General features: G+C 41.8%; 1 protein-coding gene across 13 annotated transcripts in view; it reads left to right on the top strand.

The window, feature by feature from the left end:
• FERRY3 (FERRY endosomal RAB5 effector complex subunit 3) overlaps positions 1–20779 on the top strand; it is a 48431-nt gene extending 27652 nt beyond the window's left edge. For all 13 annotated transcript variants that reach the window (XM_008259690.4, XM_051850211.2, XM_051850206.2 and 10 more), the window contains 5 exons: positions 5587–5661; positions 11269–11471; positions 18899–18956; positions 19557–19624; positions 20234–20779. In XM_008259690.4, the coding sequence (XP_008257912.1) occupies positions 5587–5661; positions 11269–11471; positions 18899–18956; positions 19557–19624; positions 20234–20326 (497 nt within the window). In that variant the 3' untranslated portion in view covers positions 20327–20779. The remainder of the gene's footprint in view (positions 1–5586; positions 5662–11268; positions 11472–18898; positions 18957–19556; positions 19625–20233) is intronic.
• Positions 20780–27802: the final 7023 nt, after the last annotated feature.

Here is a 27802-nt window from a genome sequence, read left to right on the forward strand (position 1 = left end):
GGGCCCTGCACCCCATGGGAGACCAGGAGAAGCACCTGGCTCCTGCCTTCGGATCAGCGTGGTGCGCCAGCCGTGGCGGCCATTGGAGGGTGAACCAATGGCAAAAGGAAGACCTTTCTCTCTGTGTCTCTCTCTCTCACTATCCACTCTGCCTGTCAAAAAAAAAAAAAAAAAACAAAAAAAAACAAAAAAAAAAACTTTGAATCTACACATGGAAAGAGAGTTAAAGGAAAAGACTTAGATTTAAAAAAAACTCAAATTCAGATTTTCTTAAATTGAAAATGAAAGCTTAAAAAGCAATTAAATTGTTACTGTAAGTTGTTTTAGTTATGAGCTGAATATCAGGGTTATATTCTTTTAAAATGTTTCAGTATTTTTCTGACACTTCATATATTTTTTAAAGATTTATTTATTTGAAAGCCAGAGCCACAGAGGGAGCTGGAGGAACAGACTTGATTGACTCTCCAAATGGCTACAATAGCTAGGGCTGGGCCAGGCTACAGCCAGGAGCCCAAAACTCTATCTGGGTCTCCATCATGGACGGCCAGGACCCAAGCACTTAGGCCATCCTCTGCTGACTTCCCAGGCACATTAGCAGGGTAGTGCACTGGAAGCGAAGCAGCTGGTACTAGAACCAGCATTCTGATATGGGATGCCAGACAGTGTCACACATGGTGATTTAACCCACTGTGCCATAATGCTGGCCCTTGACATTTCATGTAATATCACAGACTAAAATCATAATACATGCTCTTGCCTGGCTTGAATGAATGCACAGTATATATTTTTAAATAAAAACTTTGTAGTGGTGTTCAGGAGATAAAATATGGGAAGTTTTAACTTTTGGGCTTCTCAGACCTTTAAATCTGCTTCCTGTACTTTGAATACCTTTTTTTTCTTTTATGCAACTCCAGTGTTTCAAAGAAGATGTTGTATTATCTCAAAATCAATTGTTTGGTTTTGTTTTAAAGATTTATTTTATTTATTTGAAAGGCAGAGTTACAGAGAGAGGTAGAGACAGAGAAAGGTCTTCCATCCACTGATTCACTCCCCAAATGGCTGCAGTGGCTGGAGCTGGGCTGATCCAAAGCCAGGAGCTAGGAACTTCCTCCAGGTCTCCCATGTGGATGCAGGGGCCCAAGCACTTGGGCCATCCTCTGCTGCTTTCCCAGGCACATTATAGCAGGGAGCTGGATCGGAAGTGGAGCAGCCGGGACTCGAATTGGTGTCCAAATAGGATGCTGGCACTGCAGGCAGTGGCTTTACCTGCTATGCCACAGTGCCGGCCCCTATTCCATAGACTTTTACAAATGTTTTCTAGGATTGGCATTGTGGCACACTGAGCTAAGCTGACACCTGCAATGCTGGCATCCCATATTGGAGCTCTGGATCACTTCAAATCCCGCTCCCTGCTAATGCACCTGGGAAGGCAGCAGAAGATTGCCCAAGTTGAGCCCCTGCTAGCCATGTGGGAAACCCAGATGGGGATCCAGCCTCCTAGTTTCAACCTGGACCAGCCCAGCCATTGTGGCCATTTGATTCAGGATCTCTTTTTCTCTCACTCTCCCTGTCTATCTTTACTTTCAAGTAGGTAAATAAATCTTAAAAACAAAGCAAAATAAAAACAATATTTTCTGTTTTCTGTGTCTTTAAAAAGTTTCTTAAATAGGTAAACCATTCTCAAAATTCATGATTCAAGCTGTACAAAAGAGCACACAGTGAGTCTCCCTAGGTCTGTCCCCAGCCAGCCAGTTTCTCTCTCCAGAGGCAGCCAGTGCTGTCTCATATGTGCCTTCCGGATACATGTTTATGTTTCTATTTATGTAAGCATATGTAGGTGTAGATTTATTTCCCTTTTTCACAAATGTGAGCTTTCATATGTACTATTCTCTGTCCTGCTTTTTTCACTGAATAATGTACCCCAGAGCTCATTCCATATCAGTTCATAAAGACCATCCTTAGACCTTTTTGCTGTTGCATAGTAATCCATTATGGAATATCCTATTATTAATCAGTCCCCTCTTAATAAACATTTGATCTACTCCTAATTTTTTATTATTTTATGTAGCAGTGCATGGGTAATCTTGCACATGAATCCTTGGGTGAGCAATAAGCCAATCTGTGGAACAGATCCTTGAGGAGAAGTCCCTGGGTTAAAGGACTGCACTGATAACTTTGACAGTGTTAGCAACTGCTCTCCTAACGACCCCACCAGCTTTAATCTCCCAAAAGATAAATGTGGCTTTGCCATGGTCATTTGCATTTTAAGTGTCAAAGCCAAGCCAAATATCAGAAAAACCAATAAACAAGTATATCCTAACAAAAACCCTTTCAGAAAATTCCAGTGTGCCTCTTATTTTGCCATCTTCTTCCATGTCATTAAAACTAGTAATGTGATCAGAAGCATTTCAATATTATTCTAAAGATTTCTTTTTTATTTGAAAGGCAGAGTTACAGAGAGTCTGAGGCAGAGAGAGAGAGAGAGAGAGAGAGAGAGAGGTCTTCCATCCACTTGTTCACGCACCAGATGGCCGCAACATCTGGAACTGTGCCAATCCAAAGCCAGGAGCTAGGAGCTTCTTCCAGGTCTCCCACATAGGTGCAGGGGCCCAAGGACTTGGGCCATCTTCCACTGCTTTCCCAGGCCACAGCAGAGAGCTGGGTCGAAGTGGAGCAGCCAGGACTCTAACCGGTGCTCATATGGGATGCTGGATGCCAGCGCTGCAGGCAGTGGCTTTACCAGCTATGCCACAGCGGTGGCCCCTCAATATTATTCTTAGTAGAGACTAAAAGCATAAAGATTGAGATCATAATACATGCGGGAGGGGGAAGATTGTAAGTATATTTAAGGGAGATAGAAAGTATACAATAAATGCCAGGAAAGTTTTTAAACATATACTATTGAGGCAGTACGTGTATAACATAGTATTATTTTGTTCTTGTTCAAGCAGCTACTTTGTGTTTAAGTGAGTCAGTGAAGCAAGTAGGTTTATGAAAGACAACTTTCTTAAAGGAACCCGTATGTTGTTATAGAAGAACTTTGTGAAAACACTTTCTCCATCTTTTTCTTCTCTATTCGTGCATACATAATTGTTGTATGTGTTTACATCCTAATATATAAGCACCTGTTTTTCTCTAAGATATTCCATTATTTTTCTTACTGTGGTTGTTATATTAGCACCTTTATATACTTTTTTGAAAAAAAGTAAAAAAGATAGCCATCTTCTTAGTATTATCAAACAAGCTATTACCGTTAAGATATGAAAGGGAAATGGACTATGAACTACTCTTATTTATTATTTAGCAGAAATTCTTTTTTTTAAGATTTATTTTATTTACTTATTTGAAAGGCAGAGTGACAGAAGAGAAGAGGGAAGGAGAGCTCGAGACAAATCTTTTATCTTCTGGTTCCCTGATGCCTGTAACAGGAGCCCATAACTTCTCCCAGTCCTCCCACTTAGATTTAGATGGCCGGGACCCAAGTACTTGGACCATCATCAGTTCCCTTTTCAGGTGCATTAGCAAGAAACTAGACCAGAAACAGAGTAGCCAGGACTCAGAACATGCGCTCCAGTGTGGGATGAGGGCTTCCCAAGCAACAACTTAAAACCCATAGTGCCCTAACATCCATCGCAGCAGGGTTCCTCTTTGTTCAGACACCCTCTGAACAAAATTAGAGTCCTTATTTATAATCTGTGCTATGATCACTTATGCAAAACCTATTATATGACTCTGTATTAGAAATAAATATTACATTACATCAGGACTCGAGCAACTCAGCCATCTGCCTCTCTGTGCCTGTATCTCGGTCTCTTGGTTTATAAAATATATGTGTTTAAAAGATAGGAAGTTAGGAATCAGTTCATCAAAGTAATCATTAGATGAAAATATGGTTACCTTTTATTCAGATCATTTTGGAAACTCTACTTTGGTATTTGCAGTTTACTTATTTTAAGTTCTGACTGCTTTCGTGTGATTTTCTGATGCTGAAGGCCATTCCAAAATGGATTTCTAAATAGTTGTAATTCAGCTGGAGTAAGTATATGGCCTCCTAAAGCTCACTACTCTAGAGGCAGGCATTGTGGTTAGTAGTTTAATTTGCTTGCAACACCAGCATTCCCTTGTCAGCGTGCCTGGGATTGAGTCCCACCCACCTCCACTTCGGGTCCAGCTTCTGATTTGCACCTGGTGGCAGGGGAAGGTGGCCCAAGTAGTCGGGTTCCTGCCACTCATGTGGAAGACCAGGATGGAGTTCCTGGCTTCTGGCTTTGGCCTAGCGCAGTCCTGGCTGTTTTGGGCATTTCGAGAGGGAACCAGTGGATGAAAGATTGATCAATCAATCTTTCTCTCTGCCTTTTAAATAAATACATAATTAAAAATAGCTACTTTGAAAGCTAATATTCATTTTGCAGTTGTGAGTTCTGATGGTATTCTTCTAAAATTAAAATGTGTCTTATATTAAAAGTATATGTTTGTATGTATGTAAAGTAATTTGCATACATACAAATTGCCTTAATAATGTATGTTCAGTTATGCTTATTTTACCAGTATTTATCCTTCTAGGAAATATAATGACTTTAAAAATGAAAGAAAAAATAAGAAAAACTATTGAATATCTGAAAAAATTTTCTGTTTGAAACAGAGTCTCACCCCTGGAATTAATTATATGCATATATAGTGTCAGATAAGAAATAAATTTCAGGAATGGGCTGACTGTAAAGCAATTCCTGGTGCTTACTAACCATTTATTTGTAGTCCTGAACAAGTTATTATCAACAACAGTGACTCAGATTCTAAAAATAGAGATGGCCACGTTACAACTATCTAATGAAGTTATTTTATGTGTAGTTAGCTTAGTACCCTGATCCTCTCAGATGAAAAGTAGAGTACTGGCATGTGGTGAAGGCCATAGGATTTAGAATCTCTGTGTATGGGTTCAAAATCTGCTTCTACCACTTACCTTTGCATCCCAGATTAAGTTATTAACCTATCTAAGCCTCTGTTCCTTGTTTATAAAAATGAAGGTAATAATAGTACCTAACTCACAAAGTTCCAGTTATAGGGCTGTTGTAAGAATAAAATACTTTGAGGGCCAGCACTGTGGTATAGTGGATGACGTCGCCGACTGCAGTGCTAGCATCTCACGTGGGCACCAGTTCAAGTCCTGGCTGTTCCACTTTTGATCCAGCTCTCTGCTGTAGCCTGGGAAAGCAATGGAGGATGGCCCAAGTCCTTGAGCCCCTGCACCCATGTGGGAGACCTGGAAGAAACTCCTGGCTCCTGGCTTCGGATTGGCCCAGCTCTGGCTGTTGTGGCCATCTGGAGAGTGAACCAGCAGATGGAAGAACTCTTTCTCTACCTGTGCCTCTTCTTCTCTGTAACTTTGCCTTTCAAATTAAATAAATAAATCTTTAAAAAAAAAAAAGAATAAAATACTGGACCATCTATGTAAAGCATCTAGCCCAGTGTCTGACACACAGAGTCCCTTTGGAAATTCTTGCTGTCATCGTGATTGTTTTGGAAATGGGAGTGGTAATGTGTTCTCATCTATTGTTGTCTTCTTTCATACTACATTCTTATGAATAGATTCTGGGAACCAAAATGGAGGATGTGACGATAAAACTAAGAATGCTGAGAGAAACTACTTAAATATTTTACCTGGTAAGTGTTATTTATTTTAAAGATTGTATTCTTATAATCACATACACTAAAATCTTAGATTGAAAACATAAATTCTTATGGTATGCATTATAAAATGTCAACAGTCACTTAAAATAACATCTGACTTTCCATGATACACTTTCACAAATGTTCTCCATTGTAAATCTTTTTAATTCTTATACTAACACTTTTTCTTAGATCTGTACAAAAAGAAATGTTTAATTGCAAAAATAAAAGTTGCATAAATGTCATCGTTATTTTGCTATTTCAGATTTTCTTTTATACATTGCTTCTTAGTTTCTGTGGAATAAATCAGAAATAATTTTTACTTTGAAATATAAACAGTGGCACATAGAGATACAAATTGTCGAACTTGTAGGAAGAACTTGGACCGTCTCATCTAAGGTCTTACTTCTGTTTCCTGCTTTCCATTTCATTGATTCTTGGATATTTCTTTTTTAACAATTAGCACTTCAGTCCATTAACCCTCTTTCTGATTTAAGTCACTCTGATGACCCTTAATTGTGTCTGTATAAGAGGACATACCAAGGAAGGCCTATTTGTTTGCTATACAAGTGGGAAGTCTCTTAAAGTGAATGGCAAATTTGACAGTTTCAGAAATAGTCATCTTTTGAATGTTTTCTATTCTCCTTTAAGGTACTCCCCTCACATTTCCTCCCCTACTCTTTGACATGTAGGTCGCATTATATGTCATCTAAGTGAGTATTATGCCCATTTCTGGTATTCATCTTGTCAGTCATAGCCAGTTAGCCTGTGGTCATCAGCCTCCGAATTTCCTCCCACCTTCAGATAGCCTACCTTAGTGGATAATGTTAGAATCACCACATGCTGTTTCCTCCACTTTGTGGAACAGGAAACCATCCTCCTCTCCATCTAAAAATACCTTCAGGGAAGGATTTATTGTGTTTCTCTTCATAGATCCATAATTTAAATCATCCATATTTTGTGGCTTTCTTAAAATGTGCCAATCTTATTACTATTCTGGAGATCCTGATAACTAGGTTTTTAAAAACTTAATTCTTTATTACTGTGTTTCCTTCCTTATTCTTTTTTGGGGGAAAGTCTATAGGTTAGTATCCCATTACTACTCCCAAACAGGAAGATGTGTCATAAAACTAACTTAGAAAAGGAGTATTAAATTATTCAGTTAGACTTTATAATAACATGTGAATCTCCACTTAAAGAATGTCTACACAACTAGGATTTCAAAGAGATGTAAAGAGATCTAAATCACACATTATTTACACAAATTATTTATATTTTATTACATTAAAAATTGTAAGAAAAAGTTCTGTCTACACAGTGTTAAGCCAACAGTAGCTTACTCTGTCATTATCTAAGTATTTACAATTTATGTCATCTAATTCTCAAGATAACCTTATAAGGAAAGCAGTCAGGCATATTTTTCACATCTCATGCACAAAGTAACAGAAAATCAGTAAGTTGAATTGATTTGCCCAAGATCATTCAGCCAGTAAGTGCTAGAGGCCAGTGCTTCTTAATACCCAATATATTCCTTTTTGTACTGTGTCGTATGAATTTGATTACTACTGCCACCTGCATGACCCCCATTTTATTAATGGGTAAGATGAGGCCAAGAGACAAGTCATTTAAGGTCAAACAAAGCAGTGCCAGCTTGAGGATTAGGAGCACCTGACTTGTGCACTAAGTCATCTTGCCTCACCATTGGACCATAGCCCGTGCTTAATGCAATGACTTCCACCATGTGAGTTATCAGTAGGAGTTTAGGAGGTTAATACACTTCATGGGCCCAGAAGGATTTTGTCTCATGCGATCCCGGTTTCTGAGAAGCAGCCTGTGACTTTTATTGCCTTCCGTGGAAATTTTCACTGGCAAAATTTTGGTGTCTCATTCACTGCTCCTTCTTTAATTTCTTTTTCTGTTTGTCTAGTTCCTTTATCTTTTTTAAGATTTTTTTTCTTTAAAGATTTATTTATTTATTTGAAAGTCAGAGTTACACAGTGAGAGGAGAGGCAGAGAGAGACAGAGGTCTTCCATCTGATGGCTCACTCCCCAGATGGCCACAATGGTCAGAGCTGCACCAATCCGAAGCCAGGAGCTTCTTCCAGGTCTCCCATGTGGGTGCAGGGACCCAAGGACTTGGACCATTCTCACTGCTTTCCCAGGCCATAGCAGAAAGCTGGATCAGAAGTGGAGCCACCGGGACTAGAACCGACGCCCATATGGAATGCCGGCACTTCAGGCCAGGGCATTAACCTGCTGCGCCACAGTGCCGGCCCCCAAGATTTTTTTTTTTTTTTTTTTTTTTTAGAAAGCCTTTGTCTGGGGCCTATTAGAGGCAACTACGAGTATAATTTATGTGCACTGGTAAGCTGGAAATGTTAAACATGGTGCTAAAAATCTATTAAGTACTTGTAAACATTCTGTGGACTTCTGAAATCCTACAATCATGCCTTTGCAGCAAGGTCAAGCAGAATGTGTAGGGGCAAGGGTTGTAGAAGTGAGCCAGCCTTCCCTAGAAGGACATAGCAGAATTTCCAGTGAGCATGTGTTTTTTTGTTTTTTCAAGCATGTGTATTTGTAAAAACATACTCTTTATATGTTTTATTTGTATTGACAGAAACCACAGAAAATAAAAGCTGATGAGATTTTTTCTTGGCTAATGGGGCTACCTGAAAAAAGGAATTGGTGTAGGAAGCAAGGAGTTTAAGATGTGAGAATACTGTCCTAGCATTCAGTCTCAAACATTCATTCATTCAACTAATACTTACATTGAATACCTTCTATATGCTGGAGATATAACAGCAAACATCATAGACAAAACCCCACTTGTCATGGAACAGTCATTTTTTAAAGCAATCTACATGCAAATCAATTTCAGTGCTAAGAAGAAAATAAGAATAATATGAAAGAGAGTGATGAGGGTGGGGAAGTCTCTTTAAAAAATTATTTATTTATTTATTTGAAAGGCAGAGTTACAGAGAGAGAACAGTACCTTCCGTCTGCTGGTTCACTCTGCTAACGGCTTCAGTGGCCAGGGCTGGGCCAGCCTGAAGGGAGGAGCCAAGAGCTTCCTCTGGATCTCCCATGTGGGTACAGGGGCCCAAGCACTTGGGCCATATTCTCTTGCCTTCCCAGGCACACCAACAGGGAGCTGGATGCGAAGTGGAGCAGCTGAGACTAGAACTGGTGCCCATATGGGATACTGGCTCCACAAGCCACACAGCGGCCCTGGGAAAGTTGTAACTCACACAAGATAGTCAAGGAAGAGCTTTCTGAGGAAGTGGCATTCGATCTAAGATGATTGATAGGAAGAAATCAGCCCTGTGAGAATATTGGAAAAACCCTTCCAGGCAGCACCCCTGACTTAGGCACAAGATCTGCATATTTGAAGAACTGGGGTGAGAAAAAAAACTAATTAGACACAGCACATAGTTTGGACTTTTTCCTTTTTTTTTTTTTTAGATTTATTTATTTATTTGAAAGGCAGAGTTAGAGAGAGAGAGGGAATAGAAGAATGAGATCTTCTAAACGCTGGTTCACTCCCCAAATGGCTGCAGCAGCCAGGGCTAGACCAGATCAGGAGCCAGGAGCTTCATCTGGGTGTCCCATGTGGGTGACAGGAACCCAAGTACTTAGGCCATCTTCTGCTGCCTTCCCAGACATGTTATCAGGGAGCCGGATCGAAAGTGCAGCAGCTAGGACGTGAACCGGCACCCATATGGACACTTAACTCACTATGCCATCATGCCGGCCCCAGAGCTAGGGCTTTTTCCTCCATCTGATGTGAGCCTGTTGGATGCTTTTAAGTCTGAGAGTTATAGAGTCTGATTTATATTGAAATCATTTTGGCTACAGGTAAAAAATGGTTTGCCCCGCGGAAGTGGGGAAAGTGGCAGGGGGAACCGCCCTTCCACGGAGGTGGAAGGGTCGGTAGCCAACCCGGGAAGAACCAGCAGCAAACCCGGGAAGGGCCGAGCAGACAAAAGAACAGCGCAGGGTCCTGTGTCGTTCCTCCACGAAGAGGGGGAGTGACACTTCCGAGAAGAAAAAAGAGACTACTTGCCTTATCTGTGTCTTTGGTCATTTGATGCCTTTTACTATATTATGACACAGCGAGAAAGCCTCACTGGATGAGGCATCTTGAACTTGGTCTTATCAGCCTTCAGAACTGTAAGGAAACAGTTTCTTTTTTAAAGAAAAAGCTCTTAGCTCCTGGCTTTGGACCTGGTGCCCATGTGGGATGCCGGCACTGCAGGCGGTGGTTTTAACCTTTATGCCACAGCACTGGCCCCAGCAGTATTTTTTTTTTATGATTAAAAATAGAAATGACAGGGGGCTGATGTTGTGGCACAGTGTGTTTAACCGTTGCCTGCAACACCACCATCCCATATGGGCGCCTGTTCTAGTCCCAGCTGCTCCACTTCCAATCTAGCTCCCTGCTAATGTGTCTGAGGAAGCAGTGGAAGATGGAACAAGAACTTGGACCCCTACAACCCATGTGGGAAACCTCGATGAAGCTCCTGGTTCCTGGCTTCAGCTTTGCCTTATCCTGGCTGTTGTGGTCATTTGGGGAGTGAAACAGCATATGGAAGATACCTCTCTCTATGTGTCTCTCTTGTTCACCCTCTCTGTAACATTACCTTTCAAAAAATAAATAAATTTTTTAAAAAATAAAAAATAAATAAAAAAAATAAAAAAGAAATGGTTTGGTGCCAGCATCGCGGCTCACTAGCTTAATCCTCCACCTGCGGCACCGGCACCCCGGGTTCTAGTCCCAGTTGGGGCGCCGGATTCTGTCCCAGTTGCTCCTCTTCCAGTCCAGCTCTCTGCTGTGGCCCGGGAGGGCAGTGGAGGATGGCCCAAGTACATGGGTCCCTGCACCCACATGGGAGACTGGGAAGAATACCCGGCTCCTGGCTTCAGATAGGCACAGCGCGCCGGCCGTAGCGGCCACTTGGGAGGTGAACCAACAGCAAAGGAAGACCTTTCTCTCTCTCTCTCTCACTGTAACTCTGCCTTTCAAAAAAAGAAAAGAAATGGTTTGTAGGTGCTCAGAATGAGCAAAGAATTCAAGGAAGAGCATGTTGACAGATGATGGTAGCGTGAGCAAGGGTGATAGCAGGGAAGGTGGAGTGCTCAGGTGGGGTTGTTTGTTGGCGATGATGCTGGATTGCATTGTAGATGGGAAATGTACATTGAGGGGGAAAAAGGAATTAAGGCCAGAGTCTCTACTTCTGTCCTGAGCAACTAACTAGACAAAGGTTGGTCCTATAAATTGAAATGAGGAAGACATTGAGGAAACAGGTAATCTTATTTGAGTTTTGCATGTTGAGTTTCACACTGAAGCATTTAGATCAAAATAAAAATGATGCATGATCCTTTGATTTGTTTGCTACCTGGTGGTCACTTCAGACCAATTTATGAACTCATTGAAAAATTGTCTATTGTTTCTTGTCTTTATGACCCTCTTTGCAAGAATGAAGGAGCAGTAATCACAGTTGCTTCCTGAGCGCCCTGTGGGTTCCTGATACATCTCTGCTGGTTCAACACGGATGAGTGTGATGTGCCTTTGAAAATCATGACTGTATTTGTTGTTCCCAGGAGAATTTTACATTACACGGCATTCTAATCTCTCAGAAATCCATGTTGCTTTTCATCTTTGTGTGGATGACAATGTAAAATCAGGAAATATCACAGCTCGGGATCCAGCCATTATGGGACTGCGAAATATACTTAAAGTTTGCTGTACCCATGACATCACAACTATAAGCATTCCTCTCTTGTTGGTGCATGATATGTCTGAGGTAAGTAGATGGAAAATTCCCCTAGTTTTATGAGTATTAATTTGTTTATTAATATGTTGTGTATTAATATTATAATATGCTTTAAATTTTAAAAACACTTTTTTTGAAAAATATTTATTTGAAAGTCAGAGTTAGAGAGAGAGAGAGGTCTTTCATCTACTGGTTCACTTCCCAACTGGCCACAATGGCCGGAGCTGCACCAATCCAAAGCCAGGAGACAGGAGCTTCTTCTGGGTCTCCCATGTGGGTGCAGAGGCCCAAGGGCTTGGGCCATCTTCTACTGCTTTCCCAGGCCAAGAAGTGGAGCAGCTGGGACTCAAACTGGTGCCCATATGGGATGCTGGCACTGCAGGTGCAGGCTTTACCCACTACGCCACAGTGCCAGCCCAAAAAACACTTTTTTGTAACTAATGGACCTTGCATCTCCTATCTGGTAAGCAGAATTGGGTGACAAATAATACAAAACTGAATAATTCTTAACCATTGTGTTTGGAGAATGACAGCGTTGTCTCACAGTAGATACACTAGAATATCAAAGTTATCTCTACCTTTGGACATGACATGCATTCCTCTCCTTCCTCCTCCTTTGCTGCCTCTTCATTCTCCCCCATGTTTGTCTTAAGTTGCATTCAATTTACCTCCCACTTAAACTGGACTCAAGCTAACATTAGGATTATTTTTATTCTCTAATTATGCATTAATAAATAATGACAAGAAATGCCAGAAGACAGGAAGAAACTAGCCTCAGTTTAACATTTTCTCCAGGATAAAAGTATTGGCTTCTACAATTAACATATGACATAATCATTTACCTACTTTATTACGTACTGTTATTTATCTGACATTTTTTATTTTTTAAAAAATCTTCTTTTCATGACTGTCTTCCATCCTGCTTTCTCTCTTCACTCACATAACAATGGGTAGAGGACATAATTTAACAGAAAGACTCAAGTTCAAGTCTAGAGGAGCAGAGGAGTCTCAAGCCCAGTGGGTGCAGACGGGCAGCCAGCAGTGAACCTGGTGATGAAAAGACCAGTATCAGCAATGCTGGGCCTGCTTGCTTTAAGGAGGCTATAAAAAATAATTGCTGAATGGTAAAAGTGCAGATTGTGAATGTAAGGAAGAAATTTGATTGTTGATCATTAAAAAGTTACTTACCAAAATAAAAGGTTTATAGAAATAAGATTGTATAGGGCAATGTAAAAGATTTTACACCATACTTTTTAGATTAAATCCCCACTTAGACTCATTGTGTTACAGGAAGCCTCGCTAAGTATCCTATGTAAGAATATAAACTCATTTCCATGTAAGATGGGATGATTTAAATGATTTCTCACTTGGTTGAGTCCAGTGTATTTTCAGACACATTATTGTTTTGATTAAGAGAATTCTTGTGCCATCCCATGAAAGATGCATATCAGGCTACCTCGTTTCTCAATCCATTCACTTTTGTAGCCTCAGTCATACCTAATATGGCATCAGGGAAGTTGGACAAACATGTTTTTCCCTGCTGTAGCTTTATAAAGTTTTAGTTTCATCAGGAATTTTTAGCTATTGTTAAGTTATCATAAATCACTGGTCCATACAGTCTATAAAAGGGTCTTTGGGGAGTGACAAAGTTTATGATGAATTCCTGCCACAAGGAGACATCCAAACATTCCTGCAGCTGGACTCCTGGTTAACCAGTTTATAAAAATGGTTGTATGTAGGTGGGAAACAACCTCAAAAACAGTGTTTCCAAAAGTCACAAAGTTCGGATTTACTTCCAGACATCTGATACTACTAGCATTCCCTCTCCCACAATGTTGCAAAAGTTACATGTTTTAAATTGGGACAGCCAGCTGCAGAACACTAGGTTTGCTTCCTAAGTGTCCAATTTAATACACAGAAGTTTATTGAGCCAGGATGCTCCCATTTTTCTATTTAAAAATCCATTCAGGTCAAGAAGTTTATTCTGCAAACTCATACAAATACTACACAGGATATAGAAGTAATACTTGGTTTTGCTTTCATGCAAGAATCACAGAGCATTTTCAGGTGGTGTTTTTTTCCTGTAACAAACAGAAATGCCAGACACTCACCACACTGGTGAGTGTAAGATAATGACAATGTCTGAAGCAGTTCATGTCCTATAATAGAGGAAAGAGCTGTAGAAGGTAATTACATTTTAAAAGGGAAAAATATCAGCAAGAGAAAGACACACCAATTTTATTTCTATAGATCTTTGCGATCTGAAGATAATGTCCTATCAGAATCAATCTAATCCAATAGGCAGGAACCTGCAGGTCAGGAATTCTGACCTACTGACTTCCTTTAAGTTTTACTGTTAGCTCATTGAATAAGTTGGAGATTCTAAGCCGCTAGGCTTTAGTTTTGTAGTTGTCGGTGAAGATACTGTGTTTTTTAATGTTTTGTTGGAGTATAATGCACATATATTTCATGTAAGTCCACGGCTCAGATGGTCACAAGCCAGCACCCGGATAATGAAGCAGAACGTTACCCTTGTGCTCCGTTTCAGTCACTTAGGTCACACTTCCTCCACAAGGATGACCACTGTTTGCAACCCAGAAAGCATGGATTCATTATGCTTATTTTTTAGTTTATCTTGTATCTGAATTCTCCTATTCAATATTATGTGTTAGTTTTATCCATGTTGTGTGTGGTTGTAGATAGTTTATTTTCATGGTTATGTTATTTCATTGTGTGATTAAGCCACAACTATTGAGACATTCTACTTACGGACATTTGGGGAGCTTCCAGATAATTTTTTAAGATTCATTTATTATTCATTTGAAAGGTAGAAAGGCAGAGGCAGAGGCAGAGGCAAAGAGAGAGAGGTCTTCCATCCACTGGTTCACTTCCCAAGTGGCCACAACAGCCAGAGCTGGGCTGATCCAAAGCCAGGAGCCAGGAGCTTCTTCCAGGTCTCCCACGTGGGTGCAAGGTCCCAAAGACTTGGGCCATCTTCTACTGCTTTCCCAGGCCATCGCAGAGAGCTGGATTGGAAGTGGAGCAGCCGGAACTCAAATTGGTGCCCATAAAGGATGCTGGCACTATGGGCAGCGGCTTTACTTGCTATACCATAGCACCAGCCCCAGCTTCCAGATTTTGATTTTTATAGCTAGTATGCTAGGAACATTCTAGTACATGTCTTTGACATTTCTGTTGGCAGTTTACCTAGGGATAGAATTGTGAGGTCTCTGGATATATACAGATTTAATTTGGGTGGATATAGCCAAATAGTTTTCCAAAGTAATTGTACCTACTCTATTGCTTTTGAATGTGAAAATAATAAACAAAGCCACACTTTATTTTATCCACTTGCAAGGCACACAGTGAAGTCTCCAGAGTACATGCTGTCTAACTCTGTGGTTCAATCGTACCCTACTCAGAAGAATCAAGTTAAGTAGCAACACTTGTCCATTAACTTTAGATGGAAAGTATTGTCTCAGTTATAAACAAAATTGAGTTTTTAATTTCCGTTTCAGAGGTTTAGAATCAATTTTTTTTTCCAAAATGAACTTTTTATTTCAGGAATACAAATTTCATAAGTACCACTTTAGGAATATAGTGATTCTTTCCACCATACCCGCTTCCCACCCACACCCCCACCCCTCCACCTCCTCCCTCTCCCATTCCCAGTCTCAGTCTCCATTAAGATTCATTTTCAATTAACTTTATACACAGAAGACCAACTCTATACTAAGTAAAGATTTCAACAGTTTGTGTACACACACACAAAACTGTTTGAGAACTAGTTTTACAGTGAACTCTCATAATACAACTCATTGAGGACAGAGGTCCTGCATGGGAAGTTAGTGCACAGTGACTTCTTGTTGTTAATTTAACAATTAACACTCTTATGTACGACATCAGTGACCACTCAAGGCTCTTGACATGAGCTGCCTAGGCTGTGGAAGCCTTTTGAACCTAAAAACTCTGTCAGTATTCAGACAAAGCCATAAGCAAAGTGGAAGTTCTCCCCTCCCTTCAGAGGAAAGTACTTCCTTCTTTGATGGCCACTTCTTTCCGCTGGGGTCTCGCAGAGATCCTTCTTGTAGAACATTTTTTTTTGCCACAGTGTCGTGGCTTTCCATGCCTGAAATGCTCACATGGGCTTTTCAGCCTGACCAGGATGCCTTAAGGGCTGATAGAATCAATCTGTATGTAGTACCCACTTGTTATAATGTATAACAGGAGAGCCCAGTTTTCTGCCTCTGTTCCAAAGTCTAAAGAGTTTTATATGACCCATCAGCTTCTTCAGTGGCTCTCTTCCACAGTCTGTTCTCTCAAGCATGTCACCAAGACTTAGTCAGTTTGCCATTACTTAGAACTATGACCAAAAACATTCTAGACTACTACCTGCCCCACTAGGATTTGTATCCCATCTAGTAGATGATATCTACTAAGACCTATTTGCAGAATGAGCTGTTTGTGGAACTTCTGGCCACATCCCCTGACATCCAATAATAAGTCATGTCTTCTGATGGACTTGTTAGCTTCTAAAGCTTACAGGTTATGTTTCCTAAGTACCTGAAGCCATTCTTCTTGGGTGCTGATGTTAATTAGAGATAAAATGACAGAATAAAACACTGGAAAGCATTTACCTTAAGCTTGAAACAGATTCTCTAGGCATATGGGAAAATGTGAAAACACTTCAGATGTGTGTGTGCATGTACACATATGTGCACATATGGGTATATGCATGCTGCTGTCTAGCATTTCTTTTCAGATTCATATGCTGCTTATCAGCACGAGGTTAAAATTAACTGAATATGAGAGCATATTTCATCTAAAAATTAAATTGACATTTAAATTTATGTATCACTTCAAAGATACTGGGAGCCTGCCATGAATTGATATTTTAGTACAGTCTCTAAACAGCATTGATGAAATTTTATCATCAGCTCACATCATTCTAAAGAGTATGAAGTTCTTAATTTGTCCGATAGATATTGGGTGTATTAACCACATACATTTAAAAGGAAAGAAAATGTAGTATGATTGGATAAAATTTGATGATTTTGGACAAACGGGGCAATGAAAGGACATGATTGTTTTTTTCTATATGCTTTTGGTCATACCATTAGTACCATCCCTAATCTAATTTGTTGTACAGTCTTATCACTGCCAGTGCTATCCTGATCTTAATGTATTGGGGTAATATATAGTCTGTATGTTGGTGTTCAAAAGTTCTAGTCACAGTAATAGTTTTCCTCATGTGAGTAGGAGCCCTTAGACTTGACTTTAGCCTGAAGTAATTCAAAGATTAATCATAGATATCAGTAAACAGCTCTATAGATTGTAAACAGATAATACTTTTTATATAAAAATGAGCACTTTAAAATAATAGAAAAAAGTAATCCTTGATTCCAATTACTAAATGTGGTATTTCAAAAAATATTTTTGGGTAGTATCTTAAGAAGATGCAAATGCTCAATTATGGCTTTAGCATTTATTCCTAAGATGACTCTTGAATAAAGTGCTTAAAATAAGTAAAAGAAAAGTAAGTCCTTAAAAAAATGAGACAATGAATGAGAACCAGCAGAAACAACCAAACATAAAAACAGATGCAGAAATACTTGAGGAATTGGAGTTATGACGCACAGAACAGAGTAATTGCTTACTGTATTTAAAAACTTGAAGACAAGCTTAAAATGTCTTCACATAAAAAAGGATGGTATGAAAAATGACCCATCAACTACAAAAAAAGTGGTGAGAGCAATTGTAAAAGACCTAAATAAGGCCGGTGCCGCGGCTCACTAGGCTAATCCTCCGCCTAGCGGCGCCGGCACACCGGGTTCTAGTCCCGGTCGGGGCGCCGGATTCTGTCCCGGTTGCCCCTCTTCCAGGCCAGCTCTCTGCTGTGGCCAGGGAGTGCAGTGGAGGATGGCCCAGGTGCTTGGGCCCTGCACCCCATGGGAGACCAGGAAAAGCACCTGGCTCCTGGCTCCTGCCATCGGATCAGCGCAGTGCGCCGGCCGCAGCGTGCCGGCCGCGGCGGCCATTGGAGGGTGAACCAATGGCAAAGGAAGACCTTTCTCTCTGTCTCTCTCTCTCACTGTCCACTCAGCCTGTCAAAAAAAAAAAAAAAAACTAAATAAGTGGAAATGTATACCGTTCATGGGTTAGAAGATTCAGCATTAAGATAACAGTTTTCCTAAAGTTGATTTATAGATTTGAATCCCAGTTGGAATTTTAATAAGGCATTTTGAAGATTTTACAAACTAACTATAAAATTTATATAGAAATACACAAAATCTAAAACAGTCAAAATGGGCAGGTGTTTGGTGAAGTGGTTAAGCCACCACCTTAGACACCTGCATCTCATATCAAAAGTTCCGGGATTCAGGTTCCATCTCTGCTGCTGATTGCAGGTTTCTGTTAATGTGCATCCTGGGAGACATCAAGTGATGGCTTTAAACTGGAGGTCCCTGCCACCCACATGACAGATCGGGATTGAATTTCAGCCTCCTGGTTTCAGCATGGCCTAGCCCTGTGTGTTGCAGTCATTTTGGGGAGTAAACCAGCAAATCGACGATCTCTGTCTCTCTGCCTTTCAAAAAAAATACAAATTTTGAAAAAAATTTTATGAAAAAACAGTTTTGAAAGCAAAGTTGGGAGGTTTACACCAGCTGATTTCAAGACTTGCAATAGGGGCCAGCCTTGTGGCACAGTGGGCTAAGCCACCACCTGCAATACCGGCATCCTATATGGGCACCAGTTCAAGTCCTGGCTGCTCCACTTCCGATCCAATTTCCTGCTAATATGCCCGAGAAAGCAGCAGAGGATGGCCCAAGTGCTTGGGCTCTTGCACCCACGTGGGACACCTGGAAGAAGCTCCTGGCTTCAGCTGGGCCCAGCTCTGGCTGTTTCGGCCATTTGGGGAGTGAACCAGTGAATGGAAGACCTCTTTCTATCTCTCTCCCTCTTTGTAATTCTGACTTTCAAATAAGTAAATAAATCTTTTAAAAAAGAAAGAAAGCTTCTAAAAGTGAATGCATTTAGGTAGCTGGGGTGGGGTATTTTATTACATTTTTAATATGTAATATGGTATACAATATTTTAATATGGTATATAATAGAAATATTTTATTGCTTATCCCAATATTAATGCTGTTCCTGAAAGCAGTAGGTGGAATTGCTATGTCACTTATATCAGCCTATAGAATTCATTATCTAAGAAGTTTTAAGGGTATATTTATTTTTAGTTTATTTATTAGGCTCATTAAATTGGTTCACATTGTAAAGACTGGTGTAACAGCTAGAAGAGGTTCTAGCCTAAGAGTCAGAGGAAAGCCAGTCACAATTATGGTTAGCAAAGAGCAGCCTGAACCCATTCACAGTGTGCACAGTCCACGTTTAGACAAATAAACATCTGCCTATGTTTTGCCTTTTACAAAGTATTTGTTCCATTTCTGTTTTTAGGAAATGACTATCCCCTGGTGCTTGAGGAGAGCCGAACTTGTGTTTAAGTGTGTCAAAGGTGAGCTTCCCCTTCTGTCCACCAACTACCCTCTGTCTCTCCTTCCAAATATTAAACATAAAGCAATGCAGAAGGCCTGTGAATGTTACTCCTGGCCCCTGGGACTTCGCTGAAATGTTTAGCAAGAAAGTACTTCAGAATTGCTTTTAATTTTTTTTTAGTACAAATTGCCAGCTCTTCTGAAATAAAAGATATTTGGATTTATATATAATATATATTACATATTTATATATGTATACATATATATAATTCCGGCTTGTTCTCTACTGTTTTTCATTTTTTAAAAAAAGCAGAAAATAGCCACTTATTTAATTAACGTTTCATCACCTCTGTTACTTCACTTAATGGGCCGTACTCAGTGCACACTAACTGGGAAATCGCAAGGGTGTGTTGACAGAGCTATGTTAAAGCCTCTGTGTCACGGAGGATTAGAAACTGCCGAAGTCTGTCCTGTAGGCAGAGCCTTCCTGCAGGCAGGCGGCTAGCGGGGAAAGCCAAGACACGAAACCCCACAGTGAAAACGCAGTTTATTTCAGAGCGTGACTGGCAGGTGTGAAGACCAGAACTCCTAATGCAGCAAAGTTTATTGCTCTGTTTTAGGGTTCATGATGGAAATGGCTTCATGGGATGGTGGAATTTCCAGAACCGTGCAGTTTCTGGTTCCACAGGTTTGTTATCTGCATATGTCTCACCCCAGTTCAATGTCTTTTATAGAATATTCCTCACACATAGAGCTAGACACGCTGTCCCAAATTCCTAAAACTAAAATGCTAACACTTCCTCTCTTGTAAGGGGAGATGCATTTGGATGCCATAAAGCACTTGGTTTATTGTGAGAGATGTCGGCATCTACCTCTCAAGGGATCTGTTCTGTAGCCCCCAAACCAAAGTGATTGGTCTTTCCATTGTTTTCTCCCCATGGATGCTGTGTAGATTACAAAGTGTTCACAAGCAGGGCGTTCACAGAGGATGAGTCTGTGTCCTGTATAGAACATGGCCAACTTAGTGGTAATGCAATAGGGATAGCACAGGACTTCTGTAGGGATTGTTCTGGTAATCAAGCTTACTTGACAGCGACAAGCTAAGGTCTCAAAAGATGGAGCCAGAAAAGCAAGCCCTGTCCATAGCTGTGCAATTAAATCAGCCATAAAAGCTCATTCTCAAGTATCCCACTCCATATCGAGAAGTAAGTTCATACTTTAAAGTGCTTTTCAAGTTTAAAAATAAAAGTCTGTGGTGATTGAACAAATACACAGTTGTTTTTTTAACCTCCTACAGAGTATTTCTGAAGAAATGTTTTACCAGCTTAGTAACATGCTGCCCCAGATCTTCCGAGTTTCATCCACACTGACGCTGACATCCAAGCACTAGACCCTAATAGATGGACGTGCTGGCGGAGGAGGATTGTGAAACTCTCCAGGAACTTGAGCTATGCTGCGATTCTGTCAAGAGAAAGATGCCCAGAAAGAGGAGCTGCAGCCCGAGCCACAAATCAAACCACCACACCACGTCTGTTCCACATTCCAAAGCCTTCCATCCCGCACAGAGCCAGTGGTCGGCCCCCGCCTTCCACGTGTAGGCTCTTTCTGAAAGAATCTCTCTCTGTTGTACTGTTACCTCCCATCTTGGAATACTGGTGTGTGAAAACTTGCATAGTATAACCCATGTACAGTTACCCTAGGACACTGTTTACTGCATTTTTGGGGGAGACATTTGATTTGTAACGGGCTTGAGTTATATCAGGTACAAGCCTTTAAATTAAACTTATAAGTAAAATCTTCCTTGTCTATGTGCCAAATCAAAATTAAAAATCACTGAAATATACATTGCAAATATGGATTTCTTGTGAAAATTGTAGAAACAAATATATGAGACAGTTGTGCTTATTGTTTTAAATTCTGCTTCAAACCCATGCTTTTAATCTACTCTTTCTAAGGTTGTATGAGTTAGAATCAGAAACCGCTTTGGATTCTTTACCTCTGTCTCAGCTTCCCTCTGTGACCTTGCCTTGTCTATTAATAGCATTTCATGGGCTGGGAAAATAGTGTGTTCTTTTTTGCAAGCCTGATGTAAAGTTATTCTAAACCAGCACCTGGCAGCATTTTTGTCTTATTAACATGACAATTGGACAATGAGGATCATTTTTCTTTCTCTGTCTTTGGCCCTACATTTCAGATCCCTTAACCTTTCCTCTACTCCTTGCCTTTATTTGCTGACAACTATGTCCCCACCTCTGTCTTTACTGTGTAGCTTTCTTTTCCATTGTCTTTCCTTGTGGCGCCACTTTCCCGGACACTACATATCACTCATTATCCCATCTTGAATAGATTTGCTGTGACTTGTGATGACATTAAGCAAAGGCATTTGCCAAAGCACACATTTATAAAAGCAATCGTTTCATCAAACTGTTTTTGTGTGGATGTTGTAGCTGGCCAGTAGAATGAAATGAAGTGCCTTTGGCATTGTGATAAAATGGCATAGCTTGATTACAAGACACAAAAAGCACTAATTCAGTATTCCTAAATGCAATAGGTATTACAGAAACCAGTGTCAATGCAAAGTGCTTTTCCTAACTGAATGCGTCCTGGTTTTCTGCCTAAGGAAGGGGGTGGGTCCAAGCCACAGTGCTAAGAAGAACCCTAAAGAGACACCTAACCCCAGCAGTATGTCCATCAGACACTAACTCTTTCCAAATTCTTTGTCAGAGAGCTGATGATTACCCCAAGTGCAGATATGTATTTTGCCCTTAGAGTCTATACTTTGGCAAGACTATTCTCATTGAGACTAATATAAAACATGGCCCAGGGGTAGGGGAGAGCAGTGTCAGACTGTTTTGGTTCATAGACTAACAGATTGCAAATCAACTTGGAAGTGGGTACAGTGAGATCAGCAAAAAGCATTCAAAAAGAGACATGAAGAATCTTCCTAGGGGACAGACATTTAGCCTAGCAGTTAACATACCAATGTCCCATATTGGAGTACCCAGGTTCAATTCCCAGCTCTGGCTCCTGACTCTAGCTTCCTGCCAGTGCAGACCCTGGGAGGCAGCAGTGGTGCCTCAAATGCTTGGGTTCCTGTCACCTGTGTGGAAAATCTGGGTTAAGTGCCCAACCCTGGCCATTGCTGGCATTTGTGGAGTGGATGGGGTCTTGATGTCTATGTGTGTACGTGTATGAGTGTGTGTGTATATCTTAGCCCCCAACCCATGCCCTACCTGCCTCTCAGGGAAAAATAATCTTTCCACAGAACCCTGTAACTCCTCTAGGGTCAACCACCAATTTGAAAAGTGGCCAGGTATTAGAGCAAATGTTTGTTCACAGAGTGGGTGAATGCTGCTGCCCAGCCCTTACATTGTCACCTCAAGGCTGCTTTGTTAAGTTACTTAGGATCTAGTGGCTTTTACCTGAGCACAAATTTGAGGTACTATTTGGCCTATGAAGTCAAAACACATGTATGGAGTCTCCATATTTTATATAGTGCTGTATTACATTCAGAAGCAGTAAGAACCGAAAAAGCTTGTTTACACTGATGAAAACACCAAACTGAAAACCAGCACATAATTTAAAATGCTAATTACATGCACTTGAGTGGTGATGATTTTAGTGATGCAGTAATTAAGGAAGTCTGAAGTTTTGTATTTGGAAAAGTTGAGGTTGTGGTTTTTTTTCTGAGGGTTCCACAGGGTTTTATTGGAAGGGAGTGATTTCCGACCACTTGTGAATGGTAAGTGAAAGAAGGTGCCCTAGCAGGCTGAGACTGGGGAGGGCATTCACAGTACAAAGTGCAGAGAGGGACAGAAAAGAACAGAGGCAGTGACAGCCGGCCAGCAAGTTGAGAAGAGCTGACCACAAGAGTCTTACGAGAGGACTATTTCAAGGGGCGTAATGTTTTCTACTTGTTTTTTATTTTTAATTATTTATTTGAAAGAGTTACACAAAGAGAGGAGAGGCAGAGAGAGAGTTTTCTATCCACTGGTTCACTTCCCAATTGGCCACAGTGGCTGGAGCTGTGCAGATCCAAAATCAGGAGCCAGGAGCTTCCTCCTGGTCTCCCACACAGGTACAAGGGCCCAGGCATCTGGGCCATCTGCTGCTGCATTCCCAGGCCACAGCAGAGAGCTGGATTGGAAGAGGAGCAACCCGGACTCTAACCAGCACCCATATGGAATGCTGGCACTGCAGGCAGTGGCTTTACCCGCTACACCACAGCGCTGGCTCCTGTTTTCTACTTGTATCAAAAGTTAAGTATTCCTAACAGATGACAGTATAGTCTTCAAAACCTTCAAAGTATGCCAGGGAAATTAGGCAGGGGCACTGAGCCCGAGGTTTCTATTCTGCACTGCTCTGGCCTGCCCTTTTCCCATGTCTGCTCTTAAAACACCAAACCAAGCAAAGCTGTAACCTTGCCACTGATCTGGGAGTGTGGCACCAGCTGCTCCTCTGCATGACTGTGTGACCAGAATGGAAGAAATGCATGAAAAAGAATGTCAATGGGAGCAACTTGGCCTGCCTGGGAGTGCGCAGGGCTCTTCTCGGCACAATGCTCGCCATCCTTTGTGGCATTCAGTTGGATCCCGGCTAATGATCACAAGGAGCAGCAGTGTGTGTGAAAGGAAAGATGAATTCACAGAACACTGCTGTCCTAGCAGCCCTGGGAAAGGCTCTGCAGAGCTGTCTTGGAAGAACTGGCGGAGCTCAGAGAGCAGAGCCTCGTGGATTTTTGTTTATAAGTGAAAGGAATTGCTTTTCTATGCCTTTTTCTTTTTTAAAAAAAGATTTATTATTTATTTAAAAGTCAGAGTTACACAGAGAGAGGAGAGGCAGAGAGAGAGAGAGAGAGAGAGAGAGAGAGAGGCTTTTTTTTTTTTTTAATTTGAAAGAGTAACAGAGAGAGGGGAAAAGAAAAGAGAGAGAGATCTTCCATCTGCTGGTTCACTCCCCAGATAGCCACAAATGGCCAGGGATAGACCAGGCTGAAGCCAAGAATCAGGAACTTCTTCCAGGTCTCCCATGTGGGTAGTAGTGGCCCAAGCACTTGGGCCATCTTCTGCTGTTTTCCCAGGCCATCAGCAGGGAGCTGGATCCGAAGTGGAACAACCAGAACACAAACTGGCAACCATATGGGATGCAGACATTGTAGGTGGCAATTTTACTCACTATACCACAATGCCAGCTCCTTTTCAGTGGCTTATTTTTTCCCATTTAGATTAAATTGGACTGCCTAGCTCAAGAGAATCAATAGCAGTGTAAGAAACATCATCAGTATATATTTTAGAAATGTCTTTAAAAAGAACTTCAAACAAAAGCTTATATATTGGTCAGATAATGAAAATGTGGACAAAGGCTTGCAGGAATCTAACCTTGTATTTCTTCTAGGAACAAAGATTTAGTATTCACTCGTTTGATGTTCATTGTAGCTTTTCAAAAGTCAAATTTATTTATTTTCATCTACTTGAAAGAGTGAGAGAGTGCTTCCATCTGTGGTTCACTCCCCAAATGTCCACAACAGCCAGAACTCCCTCTGGGTCTCCCACGTGGGTGGCAGGGCCCAGGTACCTGAGCCATCTCCTGCTGCCTCCCAGGATGCATTAGGAAAAATGCTGGATCAGGAGCAGCACAGTCAGGACTTGAACCAGTGCTCCAATATGGGATGCTGACATAGCAAGTTTAACCCGCTGCACCACAACGCCAGCCCCTGTTCATGGTAACTTTATCAAACACGACTATGTGTTTTCTCCCCTAGGCAAGACCACTTAAGAGCTATCTGCGGAAATCTTTGACGCTTGAAGAATGAAAGCTGGAGGCCGGCGCCGCGGCTCACTAGGCTAATCCTCTGCCTTGTGGCGCTGGCACACCGGGTTCTAGTCCCGGTTGGGGCACCGGATTCTGTCCCGGTTGCCCCTCTTCCAGGCCAGCTCTCTGCTGTGGCCCGGGAGTGCAGTGGAGGATGGTCCAAGTGCTTGGGCCCTGCACCCGCATGGGAGACCAGGAGAAGCACCTGGCTCCTGCCATCTGATCAGTGCGGTGCGCTGGCCGCAGTGCACCGGCTGTGGCGGCCATTGGAGGGTGAACCAACGGCAAAGGAAGACCTTTATCTCTCTGTCTCTCTCACTGTCCACTCTGCCTGTAAAAAAAAAAAAAAAAAAAAAAAAAAAAAAAAAAAAAAAAAAAAAAAGAATGAAAGCTGGGACAGACTCCAAAGAAGTCCACACATCCTTTCTGGAGATGTTTAGGAATTCAGCAGAAACCGCGTTTTCTGTCTCAGGTTGGGGTTGACTACCTCAGGAGGAGGTCGTACTGAGGCATCTCTCCCTCCCTTTTCTCTCTGCAGCCTTCTTGTCTTTTCCTTTCTGTATAAAGATTCCCAGTTTCTCGTTCTTAGCTCAAACTCTCCTCTCTGAGCAAGAGCACAGCATCAGAGATCAAGAATTTTGTCCCTAGAATTAAGCTGGCTCCAGTGCTGGCTCTCCAATTTTGTTCCCTGTGGGTTGTTACATTGGGCGTATTACCTAACCCTCCTAAGCATGTTTTCTCCTCTGTAAGCTAGGAAAACTTAATAATAGGATCTACCTCACTGAGTAGTTGGGAGGATTAACTAAGAAAGTGCACACTACCTGGCATATCGTCGTTCTATAAATATTTGCTGCTATTATCCTTCCTTCCTTCCTGTCTCCCCTTCTTTCCTTCCTTCCTTCCTTCCTTCCGTCTCACCTTTCTCCTTTCCTTCCTTCCTTTCACTAGATAGTAGGGATACTGAGTCACTCGAAACACCATGTCCTCAAGGAGCTCACAGCCTAATTGGGTTGGTAAGAGAACACAGTAGCAGCCAGCGTGCACTAAGCATATACAATCAATGCAGAAGAAAACACACAGATGCGCAGGTCGGAACAGAAGCATTAGCAATGCACCGGGGGCAAGAGAGATACGGAGCCCCTGAGGGAAGACTGCTTAGCTCTGCCTTTCTGTGGGGTATCCTCTGAGAGCCCTTGTCCCGCTTCGCAGGTCAAGCACAAATCCACATGGCAGGCAGACAGAATGCCACCTGTGCCAGTAATGGCACCAGCTTCAGCTACAAAGGACAGGGCAGGTTAGAATGTCAGGAGGAAGTCACAGGGTAGGTGACTAACCCTGTATTTGAGTGGAGCAGGAAGAACTATCATATTTTTATCAAGTGAACCTGGATTTTAGACATAACAATAGTATGAAGTCGTTATGGAATTAAGTCTCCTGCTCCGGTGGCAGCTCTAATGAGGAAATGCTTCCCTAGTTCCTCTCGTGTGCTCTCCTGCCAGTGAACCCATGAGCCGTTTCCTGCCTTAAGGATGACAACCGAACCAAGAGGATGAAAAGCTAGGAAGGTATAGAGACTATGTCCCGAAATGAGAGTCAGGGATTAGAGTTTAGAAGTCACTAGTCTAAATTGTCTGCTTTGGATGGTGGTGATGGAGGGGGAAGGGGGCGATGGAAGAAGCACTTTTCTGTGTTCTTTTGGAAAATCTTCTTGGCTGGGGCTAGCGCGGTGGGCTAGTGGGTAAAACTGCCACCCGCATTGCCGGCACCCCATATGGATGCTGGTTCGAGTCCAGGCTGCTCCACTTCCTATCCAGCTCTCTGCTAGGGCCTGGGAAAGCAGTGGAAGATGGCCCAAGTGCCTGGGCCCCTGCACCCACGTGGGAGAGCTGGAGGAAGCTCCTGGATCCTGGCTTTCGATCTGCCCAGCTCCGGCTTTCGATCTGCCCAGCTCCAGCCATTTTGAGGTCATTTGGGGAGTGAACCAGCGGATGGAAGCTCGCGCTCTCTATCTCTCTCTCTGCGCCTCTCTATAACTCTGCCTTTCAAATAAATAAATATGTTTAAAAAGAAAGAAAGAAGGAAAGGAAGAAAATCTTCTTGACTGTCTTAGAAAGTCCAGCACATCTATTATTCTATCTGAATTTTCTGGTTTTGTGAAATACTTCAAATATACAGAAAAGTTAGGAGAATTTTATTATAACAAATACCCCCATACTTGCTACCTAATTTGTTAAATCTTAACATTTTGCATCTTTGCTCTAAGGCTCCCTCTTTGTTGGCACATAACACATCACTGATACAGGTCAAAGGCTCCCCTTTAACTCCTCACCAGCTCTGTTCTGCATCCTACGTCAGCTGCTTCTGAGCAATGAGCCGCGGGGACACGCGGGACTGAAACAACATGCATTTTATTCACTGTGGCCTCACCGGTCACCTCCGCAGTCCTGCTGTCAGCTGGCCTCAGTTATGAGCCTCCCTTCAGCTGTGGGGCAAGTAGGCCACTCTGGTGATCTTGGCCAGGCTCGTTCTCAGGTTTGGGGGTTGGCTGACAGCTCAGAGGGACAGCTGGACTTCTCTTCACTGGGTTTCATCTTCCAGGAGACCAGCCCAGCCTTGTGCACACAGTGGGTTTGGGAAAGAGAGCATTGACACAGCATCACTTCCACCAAATTGCACTGATTAAAACAAGTCACCACGCCATCCCAGGTTCAGGGGTGGCGTAACAGACTCCACTGTTTGATAAGAAGTGCTACAAAAGTCACATTGCAAAGGGTGTGGACACAGGACAAGAAGAAAAGTTGGGAATATTTTAGCCATCAATGTGTTGTGCTCTCTCTCTCTCTCCTCAGCAGAAACCATTATCTTGATTTTGTTGTTCTTAATTCTCATGGGTTTATTTGTAGCTTTAATGCACAGTGTAGCCATAAGCTGTATATAATGTATTGAAAGCTTTGTCTTCTACATATCATTCAACAGCTTGCTTGCTTTCTTTTGTTGACCCAGTATCATGCTTTTAGGACATAACCATGCTGGTAACCACACAGTCACTTGATTA

The sequence above is a fragment of the Oryctolagus cuniculus genome, chromosome 9 (genome assembly GCF_964237555.1).
Source record: "Oryctolagus cuniculus chromosome 9, mOryCun1.1, whole genome shotgun sequence".
NCBI classification, from domain to species: Eukaryota; Metazoa; Chordata; class Mammalia; order Lagomorpha; family Leporidae; genus Oryctolagus; species Oryctolagus cuniculus.